This window comes from Lepidochelys olivacea (genome assembly GCF_965140295.1).
Source record: "Lepidochelys olivacea isolate rLepOli2 genome assembly, chromosome: 14".
In the NCBI taxonomy this organism is placed as follows: domain Eukaryota; kingdom Metazoa; phylum Chordata; order Testudines; family Cheloniidae; genus Lepidochelys; species Lepidochelys olivacea.
In genome coordinates, this window is record NC_140424.1 from 41,778,390 (window position 1) to 41,805,458 (window position 27,069).

General features: G+C 52.4%; 2 protein-coding genes across 5 annotated transcripts; one reads left to right on the plus strand and one right to left on the minus strand.

Annotated features, from left to right (window-relative positions):
• Positions 1-6,969: 6,969 nt before the first annotated feature.
• On the minus strand, positions 6,970-19,248 carry LOC311531016 (olfactory receptor 2B6-like; the record flags this gene model as incomplete). Its single annotated transcript, XM_084648076.1, is given in 6 exon segments — positions 6,970-7,377; positions 7,381-7,691; positions 7,694-7,910; positions 17,575-17,835; positions 17,957-18,153; positions 19,080-19,248. Coding segments are annotated over 6 exon segments (1,563 nt in total).
• A 404-nt stretch (positions 19,249-19,652) lies between these two features.
• Positions 19,653-26,757, plus strand: POLR1H (RNA polymerase I subunit H). Of its 4 annotated transcripts, none has more exons than XM_084647974.1 (5): positions 22,304-22,339; positions 23,837-23,972; positions 24,259-24,359; positions 24,558-24,667; positions 26,162-26,757. In XM_084647974.1, exons 1-5 carry the CDS (start codon positions 22,319-22,321, stop codon positions 26,184-26,186), a joined length of 393 nt encoding a protein of 130 aa, XP_084504100.1. In that variant the 5' UTR covers positions 22,304-22,318; the 3' UTR covers positions 26,187-26,757. The 4 variants fall into 4 exon arrangements, 3 of the variants coding, with proteins under 3 accessions (XP_084504100.1, XP_084504101.1, XP_084504102.1); XM_084647975.1 differs by lacking the exon at positions 22,304-22,339 and adding an exon at positions 22,971-23,108; XM_084647976.1 differs by lacking the exon at positions 22,304-22,339 and adding an exon at positions 23,011-23,108 and having other exon boundaries at positions 23,841-23,972.
• Positions 26,758-27,069: the final 312 nt, after the last annotated feature.

Consider the following 27,069-nt stretch of genomic DNA (forward strand, 5'->3'; position numbering starts at 1 on the left):
TGACCCAGGACTGGAAGGCATCATGAAACTTGGGGACAGGCATGTGCCAAAGATGGAACTAATGGAAGGGATTTGGTGTGTCTTAAGAACTGAGGGACCAGTCATGTTGTGCCCTCAGGGAAGTCGGACGGCTTTCTTAAGCTGGGTGCATGGGAGCTTGGCAGGGGGACACCCCGGGTTTGAGGAGGCACTGGGAACTTTAAAAAGGTTGTGCTGGTGGCCAGGAATGGCAGCTGATTTAAAATCACATCTGGAACGTTGTTTGGACTGTGCCAGGCACAGCCCACCTCACAAGGTGCTAAGGGGAGAATTAATGAGACAAGCCCCAAGGGGACCATGGGAAAGGATACAGATTGATTACACAGGACCCCTACCACCAGATCACAGGAAAAACCGATTCATGTTGGTGGTAGTGGATGCTTTCAGCCGGTGGGTGGAAGCTTTCCCCACAAAGTATCAAACAGCCCGGGTAACTGCTGCAATACTGGTAAATGAGGTATTCACTCGCTGGGGGGTCCCAAAGGTGATTGACTCAGACCAAGGAGCTGCTTTTCGATCAGATCTGTTAGGGGAGCTATCAGCCCTCACTGGAATCACACAGTTGTTCCACATTGCTTACCACCCCCAGGCTGCGGGGCAGGTGGAACGCATGAACCGCACCATTAAAAGTGAGCTAAGAAAGGGAGTGGAAGTTGGAGGAAAAAACTGGTCACAGTTACTGCCCTTTGTCTTAATGAGAATAAGGGCCCGAGAATCAAAGGGCACAGGATTTTCTCCATATGAAGCTCTCATGGGAAGGCCTATGGAACGGTGGGAAAATCTACTTACCCCAGTACCTGGGGAAGTCACTACACACGGCCTAACACAAGAATGGATTTTAACTTTAATTGACCATGTAAAACAGGTACAGCAGGCGGTGGCCTGGCGAGACGAGCAAGGAGCAGCAAGAGTCAGAGCATGGTACGACCTGCCTGGGGAGCGTAATCTACCCATGGTGGGAGATCTAGTGATGTACAAGATTCCAGGTCAACACCATCCATTCCCAGCTCCTAAATGGAAGGGCCCTTATCTTGTCCTTGACCAATTAGGGCCCAGTCTGCTATTACTGGGTACAGAGAATGGAGGACGGGAGTGGGTTCACTGCACGCAAATAAAAAGGTACAAACAGGGGATTGGGAAAGGGGACATGTAAATTTTGTTATGTATGTATTACAGGTTAATTCAAAAAGGAGAAAAGGATGAAAATTCCCTGGCCCTGGATGGAACAATTACTAGTGCTAATCACAATTGTCACATTTACAAATTCTATTCAGATCCCACGATGTGAAGTGTCAAAAGGAGGAAACACATGGACGGCTACACATGCAACCTGTGGTAATAAAGCTAATGAAGACTATGAGAATCTCCCCTTAGAAAGATGTACCACTAATACTCCAACAGGAATTTGGCAGTGTCGGTATATGGTTTATGGATTAGATGGGGGAATCCCAACCAGGTGGAGAATATCAAATTTATCAGGAAATATTGCATGGTACTCCCTGGGTGCTGCCATGATTAACGATAGTGAAAAACACAGTTACCCAGCTATGTGGTTTGTTACAGAGGGTCCAAAGAATATAACCCTCTGGTCTCCTGGAGCAAATGAACCCTCTTGGGAAAATAGGGCCCCACATTTAGGGTGTGATGTTACCATATGTAACCACAATGGTACTTCCATGGAAGATAATCCCCAAAGGTGTGATTGTTATGTACATATTACATTAGGCGTAAAATCCCCTTTGGGACGCTGGGTGTACGATGAGTTAACCATTTTACAGAATGTAACCCTACAGGTGATATGGATGCCAAGTTGGAAGAATCCAAATTTAAAGTGGCCACAGCCTGGAGCCAAGAATATTCCCCGACGAGCAAATGTCTGGGAGCCATTGTGGGAGCAGGTGCAGCCAGCACTTTTTAACGTGTCCTTTCACTCTATTACATGGGTGGTACGCCCCAAGGAATGGTGGGTGGACCAAATCCATCCTAATTGTAGTATGTACATAAAAGGATTGAAACAACAATTCAATGCATGGGTGAGGGGACACACCTGGAATCGTCGTCGGAAAAGGGGATTGTGGGCAGCTGGGAACACTATGCTGGGTACATGGAATCTGGGGGACGAGTGGGTAACCAAACAATTAGTAAGCCAAAATGTGAAATTTCAACAACAAATTAATGAATTAATGGCACAGCAACTATCAGCAGTTGCCACAGAGTGGAGGACAGCAGTAGAGGTAAACTTGCAGTTAACTCATTGGGCAGGGGACCTGGTGACATGGGTAGAAGATGGCTTCAGAAGACTAACATGGGGAGAAGTGTGCATAGGTATTCAAAATGCTCAGTTAATAATGTTAATGGATATTATGAGAGATGCTTGGTCAGAACAATGGCCTTCAGTATTGAATCGGGAAGCTAGCCCATATTTATCCACAATTGCAAAAACATACCCATCTACCTGGAAAATAACATCCCCGACCTGTGGGGACAGTTCTTGTGTAATTGTTACTATGATACCATGGGAAGGAAATGCAAATAAGGTGGTTCCCTTGTACCCTATGGGAGTAAGTAGGGAAGGGGGAGCACGTTGGGAGCCACTAGGGAATAGGTGGGGGGCATGGAATGGGGTAAATTGGACTGTCATCACATTAAGCAGTTGTATATCCAGAGGAGGAATATGGATGTGCCCCTCTCCTATGACTATGGAGGAGCAGGATCAATGGCCTATTGCAAAGGGGGGGCATTTAGGGGTAATGTATATGGGGTATGGTGTATTCTGTTGGGAATGTATGCAATCCTGCAATATAACACTAGGAGGCAAAATCCTTCCAGTGTATGACAAAATTATGAACTTCTATACTCTGCCACCTGGACTATGGTGCACCAATGGATCAGTGGACTCAATCGTTGTAAACAATCGAACCAGCACCTACTACCCGATACCGTACCAAGTAGTTGAATTGGTTTGGACAATACCAAATTTCACTGTGGATATTCAATGGACACACAATATGGACAAAAGTACACAAAGATTACAAGAGCAACTTGCTGCAAGCGACAACAGTTGGACACACTTACAATACACACTACAGGATGGCGCTGACAAAATTTTAACCTTATCAAAGGAGGAGAAGCAGTGTTTTTGGTGGTGGCCAGGATGTTGGACCATACTGCAGTGGTCAGGACTCTCGGTGTTGCTGTGGAGTATCATAGCAGCTAGTGTATTGTTAACTATATGTGTGTTACATTGCATATGGAAACGATCAAGGGGGGCACAACCCCCTAGAGAACAGCCACTAATTATAACTTATAAGTAAGGTAGTAAGCCCCCCAAGTGTACTAGACAACCTGGACCCAACCTTCTCAGGCCCACTACACTGGGAAGTCTGGAACACTAATTGGAATAGGTGTGGTATGCCCGTACGAGAGAAGGTGCAGGGCACTATATTACACAAGGGGCAGTGGGACAGATGGAGCATCGACACCTTCCACCTCGATGCCTGGCCCTATCAGGAAATGTGTCGCCATATGTCCTATGCTTTTCCAGGGATACCTGGGCAGGAGGATCCCAAAAGAAAAAGAAAAAAAAGGGGTGGAGTGTTAGGATATAGATATTCAGGCCTGTCTGTAAAGGCCTATACTCTAAGAATTTAGGTGTATTCCTATCACTTGGCTAGTTATAGAGGTATAAAAGAAAGAATCAAAATCACTGTCTGCCAGTGTAAGGGCCTTCTCTTACTGTGACAGTCTGAGGCCCTGTTCTTAGGCTAAGGCCTTTGGCTAAGCGACAGAGGCAGCCATAAGCTGGGAAGTGAATGGTCACATCCTCACATTCCAAACTAGTCACATTGAAATAAGGTGCTATTGGGCTGTTAGGAATTTAATCCTGTCCTTATAGTGCCTATCACCTCCAGAGAAAGGGAACTGCCTAGAAGCTGTAAAAGGAAATTGAGGTTGATAGTTTTCTGTCTGGTAAGAACTCACTTATCAATAGACACAGCTGGGAAACTCATGTCTTTACAGATGTAGTTGTGAAATCCTCACTTCTGTATTGTTTTGTCATTATAGTTCCCACTTTGCTATTGTTTATTGGCATGGTCTCTGTCTGGTTCTGTGATTGCTTCTGTCTGCTGTATAATTAATTTTGCTGGGTGTAAACTAATTAAGGTGGTGGGATATAATTGGTTAGCTAATCCATGTTAGGATTGGTTAGTTAAATTTTAGTAGAATGATTGGTTAAGGTATAGCTAAGAATATTACTATATAAATTAGGGGCAAACAGGAAGTAAGTTGGGATTCGAAAATAAGGAAAAAAGGAACTTGTATTTAAGCTTGCTGGAAGTTCACCCCAATAAACATCGAATTGTTTGCACCTTCGGACTTCAGGTATTGTTGCTCTCTGTTCATGCGAGAAGGACCAGGGAAGTAAGTGGGTGAAGGAATAAGCCCCCTAACAATTGCAAAAAGAAAGAGTCACAAATTCCCATGCTCTAAGATCCTGCTCCGCAAGCCTCAGAGATTAGTGGCCAGGGCTGTCCTTAGCCATACATGGTATACGCGGCTGCTTAGGACACCTGAAAATTTGAGGCACCACTGGGAGGGAGGGGGTACAGGGGTCTCTGTGCATAACTGTGACTGGGGCCGGGCGGTTTGGTATCCTTTCCTGCCTCGTCCCACCCCTCAGGGCTGTGAGCCCGGGCTGCCGCAGCATCTACTAACTACGAAACTCGGTGTGTGTCAGCAATGGGGGGGGGGTTCCCTTCTGGGGGTCCACAGGCAGGGGTGGTGTCTGTCCCCAGTCAGGCATAGGGGCACCAGTTTAATAATACTATGTAGGGCCCCATAAATCCTAAGGACAGCTCTGTTAGTGGCCATCCCTGACACAGAGCTGGTATATGTAGACTCTTCCTACATCGATGGAAGGGGTTTTTCCATTGATGTCATTAATTCACCTCTCTGAGAGGCAGTAGCTAGGTTGACAGAAGAATTCTTCCTTCGACCTAGCTGTGTCTACACCGGGGTTAGGTTGACTAACTACGGTGCTCAGGGCAAAAACATTTTCACATCCCTGAGCAATGTAGCTAGGTCAATCTAATTTTTAGTATATAAGAACATAACAACGCCCATACTGGGTGAGACCAATGGTCCATCTAGCCCAGTATTTTGTCTTCTATCAGTGGCCAATGCCAGGTGCTCCAGAGGGAATGAACAGAACAGGGCAATCATCAAGTGATCCATTCCCTGTTGTCCATTCTCAGCTTCTGGCAGTCAGAGGCTAGGGACACTCAAAGCATGGTTGGGGTTGCATCCCTGGCCATCTTGGCTAATAGTGATCAATGGACCTATCCTCCATGATAGACCAGGCCTTAATCTCATCGATTCCCTGGTCTCTGTCTTCCTGGAAAGGAAGCAGCTCTTTAATATCTATGCCCCCTTTCCCAAGACGCATTGCTGCCCACAGTACAACTCCAGAGTCCCTATGGGTTTTCTGCTTTAGCAGGAGAGACGGGAGGGGAGGTTGGACCCAGAATATGAAGATTTCATGGCAATTGGGAGTGGGCGGAAGCTGAAGATGGACAGTTCAGAGATGGTGCTCATATGGGTAACTGTGATGGACAGCCTCTGTCAGGTCAATTACCAGCTGGAGGCGTGAAGGTTTCTAGCCTTGATGCATGCTAAGAATTGCGCAAGTCACTCGAATCAGCAAACACACTGGTTTTGATTTACACAAGAGAAAAGGGGGGGGAAATTGTTCATTGGGATGTTTAACCTCCTCCCCCCACTCATTCACCCCATAGGGTAATGATTTGGCCTAATCACTTCTTCCCAAGACTAGGAGAATTTCTTGCAGCATAAAATGGAGGGGAGAACCCCAAATCTGCAGCCATTTCATATGAACATCCAACAGCTGAGAGAAAAGGGACAACATTTGAGAATGTGCGAGATCTCTGAGAATGAATGAGTAAAGGGGTCAAATCTGAGGAGAAAGTTGATCAGAGGGGGGTTAACATCCTCTTTTTCTTCACCATGTGGGACGAGAACTCAAGCCAGCTGGTTCCCTCCAAAAGCAGATGTTGCTGCAATTTAAAATGGGAGGGGGGAAAAAGACCCCAAAATGAGAGAGTTTCTTTCCCTATATTCAGCAATTAAAGAGAAAAATGGCCAAATCCGGGGGGATTTTAGATCAATATTCCATAATTTAGCGGGAATGGTGCCTGACTTGAGGAGTCCCAAAATGGAGGGAAATTTCTATTGATATTCAATAAAGAGAAAGTCTGAGGAAATTTTAGATCACTATCTGGTAATTAGAGAGAAAAGAGGCAAAATCTGAGGGGAAAGTTGATTCTAATGAGTTTAACACCTTCATTAACCCCATCCACAATTTGGAGCAATGATCGGCGCCAGCTGTTTCCCTCCCAATGCCGAAGTAGCTGTGGTTTAACCTGAGAAGGGGGAAGAAGCCCCTAAACTATCCATATCAGAGAATTAAATAGAAAAGGGGGAACATTGGTGGGTTTTTTTTAGATCAATATCCAATAAGAGAGAATCTGAGGTATTTTATATTGGGGGGGGGGCAGGGGTGTGGTCTGTACAGGCTGGATCTGGTGCAGAGAGATGACTCTCAGATGCCCACATCACTCCATCTCCTCCATGCAGGGCCAGCTTTGTTCATGGATGGAGCCAAGGAAGGACATAGTGAGGTGCCCAACACCGTCCACCAGGCCTTGATGTGCTCTTCTGCCTTCTGGGGCTCATGGTGAGTGACCTCTGGTTTCCCAATCCCAGTGTGGACATGAACAGAGAGATTGAAATGCAGACCTCCTAGATGGGAAAGGCTCCATAGCCCATTGCCTGGTCCCCTGACCTGAGGCTGGATCGGAGCTGCTGCCCCATAGAGAACCAAGCCAGCCAGTCCCAACTCATTTCTCTGGCTCATGTCCTCTTACTCCAGAATAGCCTCCCCAGCACCCTCCTTAGAGCCCTGTGCACATCCTTGTTCCTCAGCGTGTAGATCAGCGAGTTCAGCATGGGGGCGATGATGCCATAGAAGAGGGAGACCATCTTGCCCAGGTCCTGGGAGTAGCTGGACGGAGGCTGTAGATACATGAAAATGGCCATGCCGTAGAAGAGCGACACCACAACTGGGTGGGAGGTGCAGGTGTTGAAGGCCTTGAGCCTGCCCTGGGCCAAGCAAATCCTCAGCACGGCAGCGACGATGTAGCCGTAGGAGACCATGATGAGGCCCAGCGGCAACAGCAGGAAGATCACACTGACAGCAAAAGCCTCGGCCTCGTTGGCAGAGGTGTCGACACAGGCCAGCTTGAACAGGGCCAGCAACGCTCAGAAGAAGTGGTCCACCCGGTTCCGCCCACACCGGGGCAGCCGCATGGTCAGGATGACCTGCAGCATGGAGTTGCCGAAGCCGCTCAACCAGATGGTGGCCGCCATTTGCAGGCAGAGTCGGCGGCTCATGATGATTGTGTAGCGCAGCGGCTGGCCGATGGCGACGTAGCGGTCGTCGGCCATGACGGCCAGCGGGAGGCACTCGGTGCAGCCCAGAGAGAGGAAGACATAGAGCTGGGCCACACAGCCGGCCCAGGAGATGGACTTGTGGGCGCTGCGGAAGTTCACCAGCATCTGAGGAATGGTGCAGGAAAGCAAAGGTCCAGGAAAGAGAGGTTGCTGAGGAAGCAATACATAGGGGTGTGGAGAATGGGTTCCAGCCACAAGACCACAATGATGGCCAGGTTCCCCAGCAAGTTCAGGATGTACAAGACCAGAAAGACCATGAAAAGCAGCATCTCCAGGCGTGGTTGGTCAGAGACCCCCAAAAGGATGAACTCCCACTGGGAGCTCCCATTCCCTCTTTCCTCCTGCAGGGAGAAGGGACAAAGATAAGGATGAAAGGAGCCCCATTTACACATTCAAGGGGAGCCCCATTTGCTCTGAATGAACCATGCCCACTTGTGACTTTGTCAAAGAAAATCTGGGCCAGTTGGGGGGCAGGTAGGATCCTTCTGCCAGGGAATGGCTTTGTCACAGAAAAGTGGTTCTGTGGCACTTAGTGACAAAGGAAGATCCATATATCAGGGAATTAAAGTGACCTAGAAAACTGGATCTGTTGCAGTTGGTGGGAGCAATAGGATGTGATAGATAAATAGATGCTTAGATTATAAGGTCTTGGGACAGAGGCTGTTTTGTTTTGTTCCTTTTATTCCGTATTTGTATAGATCCTGGTTGCGACTGGGGCTCCTAACTATGATCCCAAATTTGCACTGCTAACTGCCCCTCTTATGGGTCAAAGAACGGGGCATGTTTAGTCTAGAGGAGAGAAAGTTGAAGGGGGACCTGGCAACAGTCTTCAAATATGTGAAAATTTGTCGTAAAGAGGATGGTGATCAATTGTTGTAAAGAGGTTGTAAAGAGGATGGTGATGAATTGTTCTCCATGTCCATTAGGTCGGAAATGCATTTACTAGACAAGTCTGGGAAAATCAGTTTCTTAAACACAAAGGAGTCTAGCCAGGTGTCATCAAAGTTGATGGGCAATCACTTACCAAGTGGCCAGTCTTTGGCAAGGAAGGGGGGCAGGAACAACCCCATCTGCATTGAAGCAAACAACAGCATGGCATCTCCTTCACCATTAGACTCCTTGTCTCTGTACTTGCAGCAGGAATGAACTTTATCTAGGCAGAACCCTCAATAAAACGCATATCAAAGGGTGACTGGACTATAAAAGTGAGGGGTAGAAACACCCCAAGGTATCACTCCCTATCCATCTCTCTCTCTTTCCCCTAAGAAGACAAAAGAAACAGCGTTTGGACTTTGGGAGCAGATCCTGGTCTGAGAATTGGCTCAGTAATGTTACTGGGAACATGTGGAAGGGATTTCACCTTGAGCCAAGTCTAGTTTGTTAATTTTAGTACTAGGAAGTGTTTTACCTTTACTTCTCCTGTAACCATTTCTTACTTGAATGTTTTATGCTTTTACTCACTTGAAACCTAACTCTTTGTAGTTAAATAAACATGTTTTATTCCATCATACAAACTGCATGGAAACTGAATTGTGTGGGTAACTCCATTTAAAGTAGCAAACTGTTGGATATTGATCTCCTTAGAGAGGCAACGGACCTACAATATCTGAACTGTCCAGGAGGGGACCGGGCAGTGCAGAACCCAGGTCTTGGGCGGGAATTTGGAACTGGGAGTTTGTTGCAGTCACCCTGCAAGTGGTAACCATGGCTGCAGGAAGCCAGAGTGTGGCTGGTGTTTGCGGACAGGCTGCTGGGGTCAGAGTTGCTGGACCATGGCTGTGGCTATACACGGACACTCAGGGTGTGTCCTGCATGCTGGCAGGCTGCTTGTGAGCGACCCACATTGGAAGCTACAACAACAAAATATTGTGAGGCAGCCAAGGTAGCAGGGCAGGGGTGACCCAACCTCCCATTAGTCTGGATTGCACCCCGGAATGCCATACTGTCCTGGGAGGTTTTTAAGAAGAGGTTGGGCAAATACTGGTCAAGTATGGTTAGGTAATCTTATTCCTGCCTCAGTGTGGGGGTATGGCCCAGATGACCTCTGGAGGTACCCTCTAGACCTACATGTCTAGGAGTCTAGGATTCTACTGCCACTTTAACTTGAATCTATTATGTTTATGTACTTCTCTGTGCAACGGACAGGGGCCACAATCTAAACACTGAGGGTGAGAATAAAATAACCCCAATACCACTAATAATGGTGTAGACCCTGATCCTATGAGCAGTTAGAGCTGGGGTTTACAAAGCAGCTTTAAGGAATGATGCACCCAAATCCCACTGATTTTCAGGGGGATTATGGGCTCATATAGGGCTAAATATGCAGATAGGCACCAAGTGGGATTTTCTGAAAAGATTTTCTAACTCCCATTGGTGCCAATAGGAGTTAGGCACCTAGCCCCCATCTGCATCTGAGGGCATCTAAATCCCTTTGTAAATGTGGCCCATGCTTTCTACTTGCCCTAATCTCCTTCACCCAAACCACTTACAGTGGGGTTGCCTGTGGGCTTAAGTTAAGCACGTGCATAGATCTTTGCAGGATCAGGGCCCCTCACGGGACAACAGGTTTACATGGCATTTTACAAACCCCGTCCTTCAGACACTCACCCAGGTGATTAACGACTCACCTGTGCAAAGTTATCCCTGCATGTTTGTGGGTTGGGGGCCCTGGATAAGATTTCAACCCTAACCAAATCTACCAATCAATGGCACTTGTCTGCTCTGCAGAACCACAGTATCTGAGCACCTAACAATCTCTTATGGGTTTATCCTCACATCACCCCTGGGACGCAGGGAAGTTTTATCAGACCCATTGCACAGAGCTAACAAATCTAACCATCCCACATGCTCCCCAGCTCTTGGACCCTCCCCAGGAATAAGCATGAACTAGAGGTGGAGAAAAACCCGGACTCACCTCCATTCACCTCCGGCTCTGCTCTGCCCAGGTGCCTCCTGCCCGGGCAGCTCCAGGCGGCTCAGATGCTCCGATGCCAGGACAGAGTCTGGAGTCCCTGCTCCCCTGTGCTGAGCCCCCCAGTCCCTGGGACGAGGCCGCCCCGAGCTGTGGAGCTGAATGTCAAAGGATGCTCCGGGGTCAGGGAGGGCAGCTAAGTTTGTCCCCTGCCGTGGGGCAGCACCATCTGCATCTGGCTCTGGAAGCCCAGAGGCTGCAAGTGTTGCCCCCCCCCCCACACACACATTCCTGGGGCGGGTCTCAAAAGGAGGGGAATGTGGCAAACTGGATGCTCAGAGCCAGTGTTGCATGGTCACAGGGTAGCTCCCCCCCGATCCATGGAACCAAGTCTGCTCGGTGTGTGAGTGAAGTACCAGTGGGCAGGTTGCCCCAGGCTGGGAGAGATATCCTGAGCCTCTCTCAGCTGGCAGGGTCTCCTAGAAGCCCGGAGACCACAGTGAAGGAATGAAAGAAATCCCAGAGATGGGGAGGAGAGAGAGAGATGGATAGAAGGAAAGGAATGGAGAGAGAGTGTGGATGGACTGATGGATGCCAGACGAGCACGGATGGGAAAAGAGAGGGAGAGTCCAAGAGAGGAGAGGATGGAGGAGAGAGAGAGGGAGAGAGAGGTGAATTGTTAGGACAGAACGAAAGGCAGAGAGAAGGATGGATAAAAGGAGCAATACAGAGACAGATAGAAGAGCAGAGAGATCTGCAGAGAGATGGATGGAGGAGAGGTAGAAGGATAGAGAGGGAGCGAAAGAGAGACAGACTGGCAGAAGGATAGCGAGTTGGGGAGAGACACCCAGAGAGCTGGACTGAGCTGGAGAAGTACAGTGGATGGCTGGAAGGAGGTAGGATCCCCAGCCTGTGTCCCTGCTCCCTGACCTACCCCAGCCCTGGGGTCTCTCTCTGGGCTCGTGAGCACGGTCTCACACTATGCCCGAGCTGCCCCAGCTCCAAAGCACAGCTGAGAAGGGCCCTGTGTCTCTGGGATTGTGGGAGGCTCCTCCGTGTGCTGTTGCTGACTGCACATGGCCATGGGTGGAGGAGAGGGAGCAGGCAGGGCCCTTATGGACGTTGGAGCCAGGAAGAGGCCGGGGGCTGTGACTCCCTGAAGCCTCCCAAAGGGCTGGGACTTGGCTGCTGAGGTTTGCACTGCCCCAGGGACTCCGTGCACCAAATTGGCCAGGAGACTCCTCCAGCAATGCCGTCTAGGGGAGAGTCGCCTGGGGAGGAGTAACCCCAGCCCCTGAGCACTGCACCAGGATTGGGGCCACAACCCCTGCTCTAGTCACAGCCCCATCTATACCGAGGGCTCCCCTAGACCCCAGGTCTCATCTCCCAGCCCTCAGACCCATCGCTGGCATTGTGACCCCAGCCCAAACCCTGCGGTGCGCTGAGCCATGGAGCAGGGATTCTCCCTTCCCATGGGGTGAGTTGAGCTGAGACAGTTCTCAGAGCGAGTCAGCATTGAGAGCAGGACGCTGGGGTTAGTGCACGGCAGCGACGTCTGGAAGTTACAGCCCCGACCCCCAGGACGCCTGGGTTCTCTTCCCACCTCTGGGAGGGGTGTGGGTTAGAGCAGGGAGCTGGGAGGCAGGACTCCTGGATTCTCTTCAGCTATCGATTCCGAGCAATACTCGGTGACTTAATATCAGGCACAGAAATGGGTGGGTGGGAACAAGGCACCCCCAGGCATCCAGAATTCCCTTTGCTAACATGTATGGGAACCTGGAGGACCATCTAGGGGTGTGCGAAAGCTACCAGCCCCCTGCCACCAAGTGGGAGAAGAATGTGTGTGGGGATCCTGGGGAAAGTGAGAATAGGCTGAAACTCAGCTAAGGGCTGTTTGGGGTGGAGTCCAGGCAGGCCTGGATTAAAGATTTTGAGGGCTCTGTGCACTGTGGAATTTGGGGGTCCCCCCACCTTCTATAAACTAGACAGCAAAAGGCCCCAACTCCACACAGACCCCTGGATATCCCTCCCATCCCACACCCCACATATCCCAGCAGCCTTGATATACACCCAGCTCACTGCAGCCCCCAACACCTCAGTCCCCCTGGGCGCAGTCTGCAAAATCCCAGCCCCCCACCCCTTCCCCGCAATATCCCCATTTCTCCCAACTCGCCCCTCCTCCCAGCATTCCCCACTCACCCACAACCCTTCCCCCGCACCTCCCTAACTCACCCTAAAACTCACCCTCAGCACCTCATCCCCACCACCGGGCCCCTCCTGGCCACTCACTGGCACACCCCCTGGCTCGGCAGTCTGCTCCCATCCCAAATGAAGGCAGCTTCTCCCAACCCTGACCACCCAACTCCACTCCGCTCCCTCCCACCACCCTGCCCTCACTCGCACGATCCCGCGCCAAACCCTCCATTCTGACAGAGGTGATGTGGGGTGGTTGGACGGGCCAAATCTGAGTGAGTGATGTTGCGACCTGGTGCATGGAGTTGCAGGGGGGCCCATGCAAGTGCACCTAGTTCACATTGGCTAGTCCAATAAGCATTTCCTTCTGCAAGGCAGCATGGTGTAGTGGTTTGCCCACTGGACTGGGCCCCTCGGTTCCATTCCTACTTCCAGCACTGACTTCGGGCAAGCCTTGTCTGCCCGCTGAGCCTCAGTTTCCCCATGTGTGCAAGGGAGAGCAGAATATTTGCATATTCCTTCATCAGGTGCTCTCTGACAGGGAGTGGAGAGGAAATCTGATCTATTATTGTGGGGAGGGGTTTGTGAGCCTGTGAATTTGGGTGGAGGGTGGAGGGAGTGGACCTACAGGGCTAGAAGGGCCAATGGCCTCATACATTGCAGAGGAATGGGCAACAGGGGATGGATCACTTGATGATTCCCTGTTCTGTTCATTCCCTCTGGGGCACCTGGCATTGGCCACTGTCAGAAGACAGGACACTGGGCTAGACAGACCTTTGGTCTGATCCAGTATGGCCGTTCTTATATTCTTAAGACTGCTCAATGACGATGGTAAATTTCTGCCTAATTTGGCAACAGTATCGACATCTTTACATGAACCCTTACAAGCAAAAAAAAAAAAAACCCGAAACGGACTAAAGACTGAGTTTGCATCGGACGGAAATTGCTGATCTCATCTGAAGTTCTTACGCACTTTGACGCCTCGCTACTGCTGTAATTGGCTTGCGATGCTTCACAGTAGAGGGTGGGTACAGTTCTTTCCCGCCTCTTTTTCCAGGTGGCTGGGAGAAACCCATTGCCTTGGCTCCTGAGAAGAACTACACATAAACAGAGCAAGGAGCTCCTGGTGTTATCTGCAGGATTCCGAAGTGCCATACCTGTCTATGCAGTAGCTATTTTACCTTGCTGACTGTGACCGGATGGCTGGATGGGCCACACTGAGGATGCCACACTCAGGGCAGACTGCAAGAAATAGGGCAGACCCTTGCCACAAAATGCTGGTTTATTCTATAATTAGCCAGTAACAAAAGAGCTTCTGTAGTACCACACTGGCTAACAAGAAGCCAGCTTAGTCCCCTTAAGAAATTTCAGCCCTTGGCTCCCATCTAGACAAACAGGTCTAATAGAGTGGGAGGTTACTGAAAACCTGATTTACCGTATGGGAAGCTCACCAATCCCAAAGGCCCAGACACTTATCCCCAGGTCAATATGAGTCTCAGATCTTACCCAAATACCATGCGGCCAGCTAATCCTTAATAAGAGGATGCAGATCAAATAAGCTGAAGTATATTTTGTGGCTTAGGAAGGGCATGTGCCAATGGCAGGGAAATCTGTCTGTCTGCCTGCAGGTCTGTCACAGGGTAGCTGGCCCCAGCAATGAAGCAGACCCTGCTCCCCTGGGCCGGTGCTCTCAGTTTGGCCAATTAAGAGTTCAGGGCAGCTCATGAGGGGTGGAGAGGATCACGGAGGATATGAGAGAAGAGAGACCCAGTGAGATAGAGACTTAAAGGCTAAAGGGAGGAGATCAGCCAGAGGGGTTTGCCGGCTGACCTCCCCAAGGGCTGGATACAGCAGGTGGCAGGTGAGCAGCAGAGGAGATCCCCCACTGACATCTCCAGGGCCTGAGAGCTGGAACCCAGGGAACAGAGCGAGCGCTAAGGGCATGAAACGCCCAGAAGAGAGGCTGTGGAAAAGTAGGGGTGATATAGACCATGGTTGGGGTAGTTTGTATAGACTATTTACATTATGATTTGTAATAAACGGTGTGACACCCTGGCACCCGCATATTCACCACTGTCATGTATTTAGGATGTGCTTTGTACAAAGGATGCCTTGTGAGGTGTCATTCTAAAAGTCCTGATCTGCTAGACAGTAATATCTCGTTGGATGATGTGTGCTGTCGTTGCGTGTGAAGTGATGAAGTTTGGCGATGTGTGTGTTACTGAAACCTGACGTGAGGTTGAAAACACCCACAAGAAGCCTTTCAGGTACAACAGTCAAAAGGCCAAACAATGTGACTGGCTTATTGAGGAAACACACACAAGCACGAGGATGACCCCAGGAACTGTGGACAACAGAAACCTCTCCGAGCTAGCACTACACAACAGGAACTGTTTGTCCCAGGTCACAGCAAAAGAGCTTTCCAGCAAGTGGGAAGAAGAAATAAAAGGGGGAAATGACATCATGAGGGGACCTCACTCCCCCTACAACAACACGCCTGGAAACACCTGAGGAACAAAGACTGGACTGTGGGAAGTGATGGTCTCAAGCTAAAGGGATTTCTAGCCTCTGTATGAAAACCTGGGAAACCCAAGCTGCAAAGCCAAGGCAACTTGTGCCTTAAAAATATGCCAGTCTTTTTATCACTCAGGGGGAGAATTTGCTAATTCATATTCTACCTATCTAGTGTGTTAAGCTCAGTTTGCGGTTTTGTTTATTTACTAGGTAATCTGCTTTGATCTGTTTACCATCACTTAAAATCACTTAAAATCTATCTTTTGTAATTAATAAACTTATTTTATGTTTTAATCCAAACCAATGTGTGTTTGACTAAGGTGTCTGGGGAAAATCTTGGCCTGGTTACCACAAGTGTGTATGGACCTCTTCACATTGAGAGAGAAGCAGACCAGGTATTAAACCCATGTACTGGCCAGATTTGACCAGGCAGGATGGTACTGCTCTGGGGTCTTAGGTGGGAGGCTGGTGGTTAGAGAGTCTGCATATAATTGCAGCTGGGTGTGTCCCCACCCGTGTGAACGCTGGTGAAAGTGCAAGCTTGGAGGGTTTTGAAACTTGTCACAGCAACACAGTCTGAGAGGGAGCCCAGGCTGGTGGGTCAGAGGGCTCAGTGGTACCCCATTTCCAGGTGGCACCCTGTGGGTAAACCCATCACAGATGGGTCCCCAGGAGGGGTATGATTTCATCAACAGAGCCTGGTATAGCGTCCGTACGTTACCTGAGAAGGGAAACTGAGGTAAGAGTGCTTGTCACGCTGGGACCTGCTGCCAGATAGTGCTTTGGGTGGCGTCCCTTTATCTCTCTATCTATCACACCCGTTGGTGTGATACCAAGCACTGTATGTATCTGACATCCTCATTCAGTCCCTTCTCTTCACAATGCCACATTTAAAACTTTTATTTTGCATCCATACAAATAAATTATCCCATCCACATATATAAAATTTGGAAGGGAGGAGAGGGGGAGAAGAGAAATCTAAAGAGAGACAGACCATGGCTAGAAAGACAAAGTCAGTGATGGTTGTCAGATGGCTGCACAACTCAACTGTTCTTTGAAACTGTTCTTGTTTTTAGCAAGAAAAAGAAAGAAACAGTCATAATAACAAAGCCCTCATCAGCACATTGGATGGCAGTCGGTTCATAAATGCACTGGATCTCTGGCAAGTGTTTCTGCAAAGTCACAGCAAGCTGGGGAGCAGCTGGAGTTTTCAAACACAGACTCATGAATCTCACAAAACTGGGTGACTGAGCAACAAAATGGCAGATGAAATTCACTGTTGATAAATGCAAAGTAATGCACACTGGAATACATAATCCCACCTATACATATAAAATGATGAAGTCTGTTCACCCCCTCTTTTACCACTCAAGAAAGAGATCTTGGAGTCATTGTGGAGAGTTCTCTGAAAACATCCATTCAATGTGCAATAGCAGTCAAAAAAGCAAACTGAATATTGGGAATCATTAGGAAAGGGATAGATAATAAGACAGAAAATATCATGTTGCCTCTATATAAATCCATGGTACATCCACATCTTGAATACTGTGTGCAGATGTGTCGCCCCATCTCAAAAAAAGATATATTGGAATCGGAAAAGGTTCAGAAAAGGGCAACAAAAATGATTAGGGGTCTGGAACAGCTTCCATATGAGGAGAGATTAGTAAAACTGGGACTTTTCAGCTTGGAAATGAGATGACTAAAGTGGGATGTGATAGAGGTCTATAAAATCATGACACGTGTGGAGAAAGTAAATAAGGAAGTGTTGTTACCTCCTTCTCATAACACAAGAACTAGGGGTCACCCAATGAAATTAATAGGCAGCAGGTTTAAAACAAACAAAAGGAAAAAAAAGTTATTCACCTTCTCGTAACTCTTGTTCTTGTCCATTCCAATCAGGTGTGTGTGCGTGTGTGCACGGCAGCCGGGAGTTTTTCCTCCTAGCAATATCCGTCGGGTCGGTGTGGGCGCCCCCTGGAGTGGCGCCTTCCTGGCGCTCAATATAGGGCCCTACTGAACCGCCTCAGTTCCTTCTTGCTGGCTACTCCGACAGAGGGATAGGTGGGTGGGTATTGGAGAACAAGACTTACGAGAAGGTGAGTAAACATTTTTTCTTCTTCGAGTGATTGTTCATGTCCATTCCAATCAGGGGACTCACAAGCCTAAGTTATGGAGGCAGGGTGGGAGCTGTCCACTGACTGGAGAACTGCTTGTCCAAAGGCCGCATCGTCTCTGGCCTGCTGGGTAATCGTGTAGAGCATAGTGAAAGTGTGCATGGAGGGCCATGTCGCTGCTCTGCAGATTTCCTGAGTTGGGACTTGCACCAGGAATGCTGCTGAAGAAGTTTGTGCCCTAGTGGAGTGCTTTGCGAGTGGAGAGGCGGGCACCTCTGCCAGGTAATAGCATTCATCGATGCAGGACGTGATCCATGAGGAAATTAGTTGGGAGATTGAAAGACCCTTCATCCTGTCTGCCACGGCCACAAACAGTTGAATGGACTTTCGGAACGGCTTTGTTCTCTCCATGTAGAAGGCTAGCGCTCTGTGGACATCCAATGAGTGCAACCTCTGCTCTCCGCCGCTCGAGTGCGGCTTAGGATAGAACAATGGGAGGAAGATGTCCTGGTTGATGTGAAAATGGGAGACAACCTTCGGGAGGAAAGACGGGTGGGGCCTGAGCTGAACCTTGTCCTTTATAGAACACGGTGTACCGGGGCTCTGATGTCAGGGCTTTGAGCTCTGACACCCTCCTGGCTGAGGTTATCGCTACCAGAAATGCCACCTTGTATGACAGGTAGAGCGGGGAACACGTCGCCAGTGGTTCAAAGGGCAGAACCATCCATTTGGAAAGGATCAGATTGCAGTCCCAGGTCAGGGTTGGTTGCTGGATGTGCAGATATAGCTTGTCGAGACCCTTCAGGAAACGGCTGATCATAGGGTTGGCAAACACCGACCGGCCCTCTGAGCCTGGATAGAAGGCAGAGATGGTGGCCAAGTTAACCCTTATTGATGACATGGACAGTCCCTTCTGCTTGAGATGGAGAAGACAGTCCAGTATAAGTGGTATAGAGGTGAGCGTCGGGGATGAGTGATGCTGCACCAACCAGATTGAGAATCTCTTCCACTTGGCCAGGTAGGTCGCTCTGGTGGAGGGTTTCCTACTGCCAAGGAGGGCTTATCTAAACAGGTCCAAGCAGGAGAGCTCTGTGGGGTTCAGCCATGGAGCTTCCACGCCGTGAGGTGCAACAACTCAAGGCTCGGGTGCTGGAGACGGCTGTGATCCTGAGTTATTAAGCCCGGAAGGAGCGGCAAGGTAACTGGGGCTTCCACGGACATTTCCAGGAGAGATGTGGACCACTGTTGGCGGGGCCAGGCTGGAGCTATCAATATCACTGAAGCCTCTTCCCTCCGTATCTTGAGGAGGACCTGTACTGGGAGGTGCCGAGGGTCCACACCGAGGGCTCAGGGACCGATGAGGTTGCTGACCCTGTTCTGATGCTGGGGAGCGGTGCTCCGGGGATGGAGACTGCCAGGCCATCATTGCAGGCTTTCCCCTTGGCGGTGCCCAGGGAGCGACTTGTGCAAGCGACCTCTCCCGTCTAGGCAGGGAGAACAGTGCCGTGAGCTGGAGCGGGTCCCATGCTGCCTCAAATGCCTCCAGGGTCGATGAGAGGTGTAGGTGTCGGCTCAGCCTCGGTGAGCAAGAAGGGTCCAGACTTGACCGCCCTTCCTTGGGGGCAGGAGTTGACACGACCATCTCTGGCAGTGGGACCGAAGTAGTGTGCCCAACTCGAGTCTCACAACGGCTGGCTCCTTGGGTCTAGCCGGGGGGAAACGACCCTTCTCTGGCCTCCTCTTCTTCTGCGGCATCGGCGACTGAGACCGGTGCCTACCTGCAGCCTGTGAGCCACGAGTGGAGCCATGATGGTGCTGAGAGACCTTGCCTTTACTCGGCACTGATCCCCATGCCGACAGTGCCGGGGCACTGCGTACCAAGGAGGAGGTACTCAGCGCCAGGTCCGCTGACCCAGGGTCAGACTGGGTCTGGAGTGCCACTTCCATTAGTAAGATCTTCAGGAGCTGATCTCTATCTTTCAGTGTCCTGGGATGAAACCCCCTGCAGATCCTACAGCGACCCCTTTGATGGCTCTTCCCCAAAGACTTCAAACACGAAGCGTGAGGATCGCTTCTGGGCATACACTTGCCACAGACCTCACAGGCTTTGAAGACAGGAGACCACGGCATGCCCCAGCACTGGGATACCGCAGGAGGAGAAACTCCTCCAAAGGAATCTTAAGAACTAAGTAAAGTACCTACTAACCTACTTAACACTAACTGCATCTGATGAAGTGGATTCTAGCCCACGAAAGCTTATGCCCAAATAAATTTGTTAGTCTCTAAGGTGCCACAAGGACTACTCATTGTTTTTACAAAACTAATGAGAACTATATACAGACTGCCAAAGGGGAAGTTCCAACTGTCACTGGCGGTAAGAAGGAACTGAGGGGGTGGTCGGTGGGTAGGGCCCTATATTAAGCACCATGATGGTGCCACTCCAGGGGGCGCCCGGACTGACTTAATAGACACTGCTGGGGGAAAAATCTTCCGGCTGCCATGCGCACAAGCACATACATCTGATTGGAATTTACATGAACAAGCATGCGAAGAAGAAGTATTTCTTCACACAACGCACAGTCAACCTGTGGAACTCCTTGCCAGGGGATGTTGTGAAGGCCAAGACTATAACAGTGTTTAAAAAAAGAACCAAGTAAGTTCATGGAGGATAGGTCCATCAATGGCTATTAGCCAGGACGGGCAGGAATGGTGTCCCTAGCCTCTGTTTGCCAGATGCTGGGAATGAGCGACAGGGGATGGATCACTTGATAATTCCTTGTTCCTTTCATTCTCACTGGGGCACCTGGCATGGAAGACAGGATACTGGGCTAGATGGACCTTTGGTGTGACCCAGTATGGCCGTTCTTATGTATGGAGGTTCCCCAGTCAATCCCCTGTGCGTTGGCCAAGGTGGTGTCCATTACATGACAGCATAGAGCTTTGCCCAAGAGGCTTCTGGGGGAGGAGAGGGATGAGAGGACATGCCCCCGCTAAACCTCGTTCTGTCTGCGGTAGGTTCCTCCACCTGGGCAGGATGTTCGCCAGAGTCACCACCCGGCGCCTCCATGGCACCGCGCCACCCCCTCCCGGCAGGACCCACGTGCTCCTCCTCTCCAGCCGGCACAAGGGCTCCCCCTTCGCTGGCCAGCTCTTCAGCCAGCACCCCAACGTCTTCCACCCGATGGAGCCGGCCAAGCATGTCTGGCACCGCCTGCCCGGAGGCAGCCTGGAGATGCTGCAGGGGCCCGTCTGGGACCTGCTCTGTGCCCTCTTCCGGTGTGAGATGGCCGCGCTGCAGGACTTTGTGCTGCAGCCCCGCCAGGCATCCCAGATCTTCATGTGGCCCACGAGTCAGGCCCTCTGCTCCCCACCCACCTGCGAGGCCTTCCGGCGTGGGGACATTGTGAGGCCGGCGGATTGCCAGGTCCACTGCGATGCCAGCCCCTTCGGGAAGGTGGCAGAGGCCTGCATCACCTACAGCCACGTGGCGCTGAAGGTCATCAGGTTCTTCCAGCTGGAGGCGCTCTACCCGTCCTTGGCCGACCCAGCCCTCAACCTCAGCATCACCCACTTGGTGCGGGACCCCCAGACCATCTACACCTCCCACCAGCTCATCTCGCTGTACCCGGACAACTTGCTCACCAGCTGTCCCACAACGCGATGCCCAACGCCCGGCTGGCCATGCGCAAAGTCTGCCACAGCCAAGCCAGCATGTACGTGGCCGCCTTGTACCACCCACCTCCTGCCCTGTGTGGATGCTACCTCCTGACTCGCTATGAAGACCTGGTCTGGGATCTGCTGGGCTAGGTGGCCGATCGGTACCGCTACGCCAGCTTGGCCTCCTCCCCCCGGCTCAAGGCCTGGGTGCCCAACATCACCCACTGGTCCAGGCCTCTGGACCCCGAGGTCCTCCCAGTGTGGAGGGATGCCAGCAAGGTCTCGCAGGCCTGGAGGCACCAGCTTACCTTCCACCAGGTGCAGGAGATCTGCAAGCCAGCCATGGAGGTCTTTGAGTACTGGCTGGTCAGCTCGGAGGAGGAGCAGAGGGACCTCATGAAGGACCTGGTGCTTCCAAGAGAAGAGATTGAGGCTCAGACAACGGGCTGGGGTGTCTTCTCTGATCTGCACTGAGGATTCAGCGCAATGGGTTGGACGCTTGGATAAGGAGGAGCTGCCTCCCTGAGCGGAGAACCTGCCAGGCAACGACTCGGACACTTGTCCCGTGATTTTCCCACAAACCAGGGAGTGGATGGCAGTGGCAAAGCTGCACTGGAATCCCCACTGATCAGTCAGGAAATGCAATCCCAGCTATACACGCTTCTGGGGAGCCAGGAATAGAACCCCTGTCCTGCAGCACTAAACACACAGGACCAACTGACCTATAGAACAGCTGTCCTGCTGCTAGATCCTTTAGCCTCCCTGCAGAGACAGCTAGTCAATGGGGCGAGGAGCCAGGACTTCTGGGTTCTATCCCAGCTTTAGGGGGTGGGAGTGGGGTCTAATGAGTTAGAGCAGCATATTCGTCCTGGATGCGAAACCTGGCCCTGCCACAGAGTTGCTGTCTGACCTTGGGCAAGTCACTTAACCACTCTGCACCTCAGTCTCCCCATCTGTCCTAGACATTCACACGCATCATGGCTTGTGCGGGCTGAGGTCCCTGCTCCCACCAGGGGCTCCCTCTATTCCCTCCCACAAGTTCCCTGTGTGTACCCCTCTCCTCTCCCTCTGTTTCAGGGACTCTCTGCAACTCACACCAGGGGCTCTGTGTCTCCCCCGTTACCCCCTCCCTACATTTCAGGTCATAGGCGCCGACGCCATGGGTGCTCCAGGGCTGGAGCACCCATGGGGAAAAATTAGTGGGTGCTCTGCACCCACCGGCAGCCAAGCTCCGCAACCCATCTCTTCCCCTGAGCGCGCCGTGTCCCCAATCCTCCGCCTACCTCCCAGTGCTTCCCGCCTTGCCACTGCCAAACAGCTGTTTGGCGGTGTGCTTGGAGGGAGGGGGAGGAGCAGAAACATGGCACACTCAGGGGAGGAGGTGGGGAAGAGGCAGGGCCGGGGCGAGGATTTGGGGAAGGAGTCGGGAGAGCGGGGGCTGGGCTGGCAGGGGGCTGCGGGTCGGGAGTGAGGGGCACCAGGAGAGCGGGGGAAGGGCAGGGGGCTGGGCTGGCAGGGGGCTGCGGGTCGGGAGTGAGGGGCACCGGGAGAGCGGGGGGGGGCTGGGCTGGCAGGGGGCTGCGGGTCGGGAGTGAGGGGCACCGGGAGAGCGGGGGGGGGGCTGGCGGGGGGCTGCAGGTCGGGAGTGAGGGGCACCAGGAGAGCCGGGGGGGGCTGGCGGGGGGATGGGCTGGCGGGGGGCTGCAGGTCGGGAGTGAGGGGCACCAGGAGAGCGGGGGGAGGGCAGGGGGCTGGGCTGGCGGGGGGCTGCAGGTCGGGAGTGAGGGGCACCGGGAGAGCGGGAGGGGGGGGGGGGCTGGGCTGGCGGGGGGCTGCAGGTCGGGAGTGAGGGGCACCGGGACAGCGGGGGGGGGATGGGCTGGCGGGGGGCTGCGGGTCGGGAGTGAGGGGCACCAGGAGAGCGGGGGGAGGGCAGGGGGCTGGGCTGGCAGGGGGCTGCAGGTCGGGAGTGAGGGGCACCGGGGGCGGGGCAGGGGCTGGGCCGGCGACACTCTGCCTCCCGCTTCCCCTCTACTCCTCTGGAGGACTAGAAGACGCTCTATCCCCGGCCGGGCCGCAGTTGTCTGCTCCGAACGCTCGCACACGTGGGGGGCCGGGGTGGAGGGGGAGCCGCGCCGCGCCGCTGTGGGGTGAGGGGGGCACAAGGAGACTTGATTAAGGGACAGGAATCAGCCCTTTTGAAGGAGGCACCGGGGGGGGGATAATCAGGGGTGGAAGATTTATTGAGGAGTCCCCTGAAGGGCTGAGGGGGCACGGATGGGGTGGGGGGGAGGGTTGGGGGGCAGGGGTGGGGTGGGGTGAGGTGAGGTGGGAGGGGGCTGGGTGGGAGGAGGGTTGCGGGCGTGGTTATGGGAGGCACCGGGGGGGGGGATAATCAGGGGTGGAAGATTTATTGAGGAGTCCCCTGGAGGGCTGAGGGGGCACGGATGGGGTGGGGGGGAGGGTTGGGGGGCAGGGGCTGGGTGGGAGGAGGGTTGCGGGCGTGGTTATGGGAGGCACCGGGGGGGGGATGCTGGGCGGGGGGGGGATAATCAGGGGTGGAAGGTTTATTGAGGCGTCCCCTGGAGGGCTGAGGGGGCACGGATGGGGTGGGGGGGTGGGTTGGGGGGCAGGGTGAGGTGGGAGGGGGCTGGGTGGGAGGAGGGTTGCGGGTGTGGTTATGGGAGGCACCGGGGCACCGGGGTGGGGGGTAGGAGTTATGGGTACTGGGGGTTGTAAATTCATGGAAGTAAACATGCCCCCCACCCGTCCCGGTGCCGGAGGGGCTTGGGGGCCTGGCTGAGGCCTGTGGTAGCTCAGAGCAGCGCTGGTCACGGTGCCGCTGGCCACCCAGCTAGTCCAGTGGCTTTTCTCGCAGGCAGCCATGGAGCTGGGCACCTCCTGCTTCCAGTCGGACCTGGACTTCTGCCCGGAGTGTGGGACCATCCTGCCCCTGCCAGGCTTCCAGGACAAGGTGACCTGCGTGCGCTGCTCCTTCTCCATGGACGTACGAGGTGAGGGCGGCAGCATCACACCCCACACACCTACTGGCATTTATCTAGGGGGGCTGGATTCCCCTCTGTCCACTAGTGAAATCCCTCGGGGAGAGGACGGGGGGGGGGGCGGGCAGTGGGTTAGAGCAGGGCAGGCTGGAAGTCAGGACTCCCTGGGCTCTGTCCCCAGCTCTGGGAGAGCAGTGGGGTCCAGTGCTGGCCCTCTGAGAGACAAGTCTCTGAAGTGCATTAGTTCCTCTGTCTGACGCTCACATCCCTCGATAACGCTCTTCCTCTCCCTGCACAGATTTCGAAGGGAAGGTGGTCCAGTCGTGTGTCGAGTTCAACCGGCCGGGCTCTGTGGCTCTGATGATCATGGACGACGGGCAGGAGGTCAAGGGACCCATGGTGAGTGGGGATTTCTGTGGGTGGGCGGGAAGGAAAACACGTCAAGAGTCTCCTAACATCCTGCAGCAGGAAGTCCCACTGGTACATTATCACCTGACCTTGACTTATTTCCCTTTTATCCCAGTGGAGGAGTTTTTTGTGGGAGTGGGAGGGAATCTTCATTCCATGGATTTGACTCTGCCTTGGCGATCCTTTCAGATCGATAGGAAGTGCCCCCAGTGTGGTCACGAGGGCATGGTCTATCACACCCGGCAGATGAGATCAGCGGACGAAGGACAGACCGTCTTCTACACCTGTGGCCAGTGCAAGTAAGGCGCCGTCCCTTCCCTACTGCCCACGTGAGAGGGGAAAGACGGGAAAGTTATTGCCCACAGGGGAAGAGACCCGTCCCCAGGTGACCTAGATCTCAGCTGTATTTCCTCATCAGCTAAACTGATCCAGGTTGTTCCCTTAAAATGAGACCTCATGGTTAGCCCAACCCCCCCAAAAAACCAAAGGGAACAGCCAGAAAAATAATAGTTAACTGTGGTTTCTTGTTGTACAAGGTGTACACAATGTGCTCCCAAGCATTTCAGCTAGTCATATTTATGGGATGATTTTATACGTTACAAAACTCTTCACTAAAATCCAACCCACCCGTTTGTCCCAGTTCCTTTTGTTCTGTACCTTTCCTTATCTTTGTTGTGGATACTGGCATTCCAGGTACCGGTCCGTGAAGGGGCCTCCCTGGCTTGCACACTAGGCGTGTATCTTGATTTTTCCTATCTGCTGATGCTAAATGCTAGGTGGTATTACTGCAGGGTATTGTGGGATGTAGCTTAGATTTTTCCCAGAGTGCTGTTCACTCACGCTACGCCAGGCCTTCGTATAATGTGGTGCACACTCACCTAACAGCTGTGCGTTGGCTGACGTCGGACTGGGTGCGTACGGGGCAACCGAGATTTACTGATTAAAAACCAAAGTGGCCTAAGAACTTGGATGGAGGCTTCTTGTGTGGTCAAGAAGTGCAGAGGGAAATGCAAGAACTCCCCCACACAGCCCTGCCTAGCTGAATCCCACCTCTGTGCAGGGTTCTTCTCCCTGTCCCGGCTAAGGCTTCCCTCTGGCAGACACGCCCTTCACGCTCCAACCTTCCTAGCTGGCTGCTGCTCCCTGCAGCCTTTCCACCCCTGGGAGCTTGGGGGAGTCTTTGGACTTGTCTACACTTGAAACGCCTACGCTGCAGGAGGGGTTCTCCCATCGGCGCAGGGAATCCACCTCCCCGAGAGGCGGTAGCTAGTTGAAGTGAAGAATTCGTCCATCGCTGAAGCGCTGTCTACGCTGGGACTTAGGTCGGCTTAACCAGGCTGCTCAGGGGGATATTTTTCACATCTCTGGGCGATGTAGCTGAGTAGATCTAATTTTCCAGCGTGGAGCAGTTCGTGTATTCCTGCTGCCCACCTTTGAGTCTCTCCTGGCTTCCTTCCTGGAGTGGCCCTTCTTAGCCACATGCCCTGCCTTTCGTGTGACGTAACTCATCAACCAAAGTGGAGAAAAGGAATAAAGTGGGTCGGGATGGGGCTGGCATCCTCTATCTTCTCTTAAATGGAACCACCGGTCATGCCCAAAGAGCAGCTTATGGGGGATCTCCATCCCCAGAGGGGTTAGGGATACTGGAGGGGAGGAAAGCTTTCCCACAGCAGGTGTGTGGTCTCCCTGTGACTTTAGCAGCATCCTGCAGCAGGCAGTTCCACAGATCAAAAAAGAAATAAAAAAGTAAAAGCTTCTGCAAAGGATTGATGCTTGGCTTTTGTTGTGCACAGGTTCCAGGAGAAGGAAGACTCATGAATGGAGCAGCAGGGGGCCACGGACAAGAGAAGACTAGGTGTAACACCCACCCCTCCTTTACCCAGAACAACTTGCCTCACCTCCTAACAAGATCCTTTTCTTGGCTCAGGCCCGGGTCGACCTATGGGCTGACAGCCACCACCACTCAGCATTCACTGCACTGGTGTCTGCAGCACAATGAAGCAAAGGTGGTGCATGAACGCAACCCCGGCCCTGTGGAGGTGACTCCCAAGGGTGTAACCATTGGGGATACCCCATCCCCCTTCCACACCCCCTAGGGGAACTCCAAGTCATGAGCCCCAGGGGATGTAGATCCATTTGTGGAGAACTCAAGACTATTTAAGGCTGCTCTGGCAGTTCCGATGCCGGACCCCAGCTGCTGCGTTCTCCGGGGAGAGCCTGTTGGTGTATTGTGCTTTGGGGGGGACGACAAGGGGGGGTTTCTCCCCTCTTTCAGGATCATGGGCTCTGGAGGACAGACCAGCTGGGGAGTCCTGGGTGCATATTTCCAGCCAAGGCAACAACCCCCTCCTCCTAGGAGAAGTAAATAAAACCCTATTTTGTACATGAACCCTGTGTGTGTCACTCTCCTCTTGGGTCTAGAATCACAGATATGGGGGCCCCGTTGTGCCGGGTGCTGCCCAGACTCACAGGGAGAGACAGTCCCTGCCCCAAATAGCAGCCAATTGGGGGGGGGGGGCACAGAAAAGTAAAAGGACTTGCCTAAGGTCCCACATAGAGTCAGGGGCAGAGGCGTGAATTGAACCCAGGTGTCCTGAGTTCCCTGTTAAAACATTGACTGCACCTTCCTGCTTCCCCCAATGCCGCCCCCTGTCCCTGCTACTGTCTCTGGTGCTGAGGCTGGCAGAGCCTGGCCCTTCAG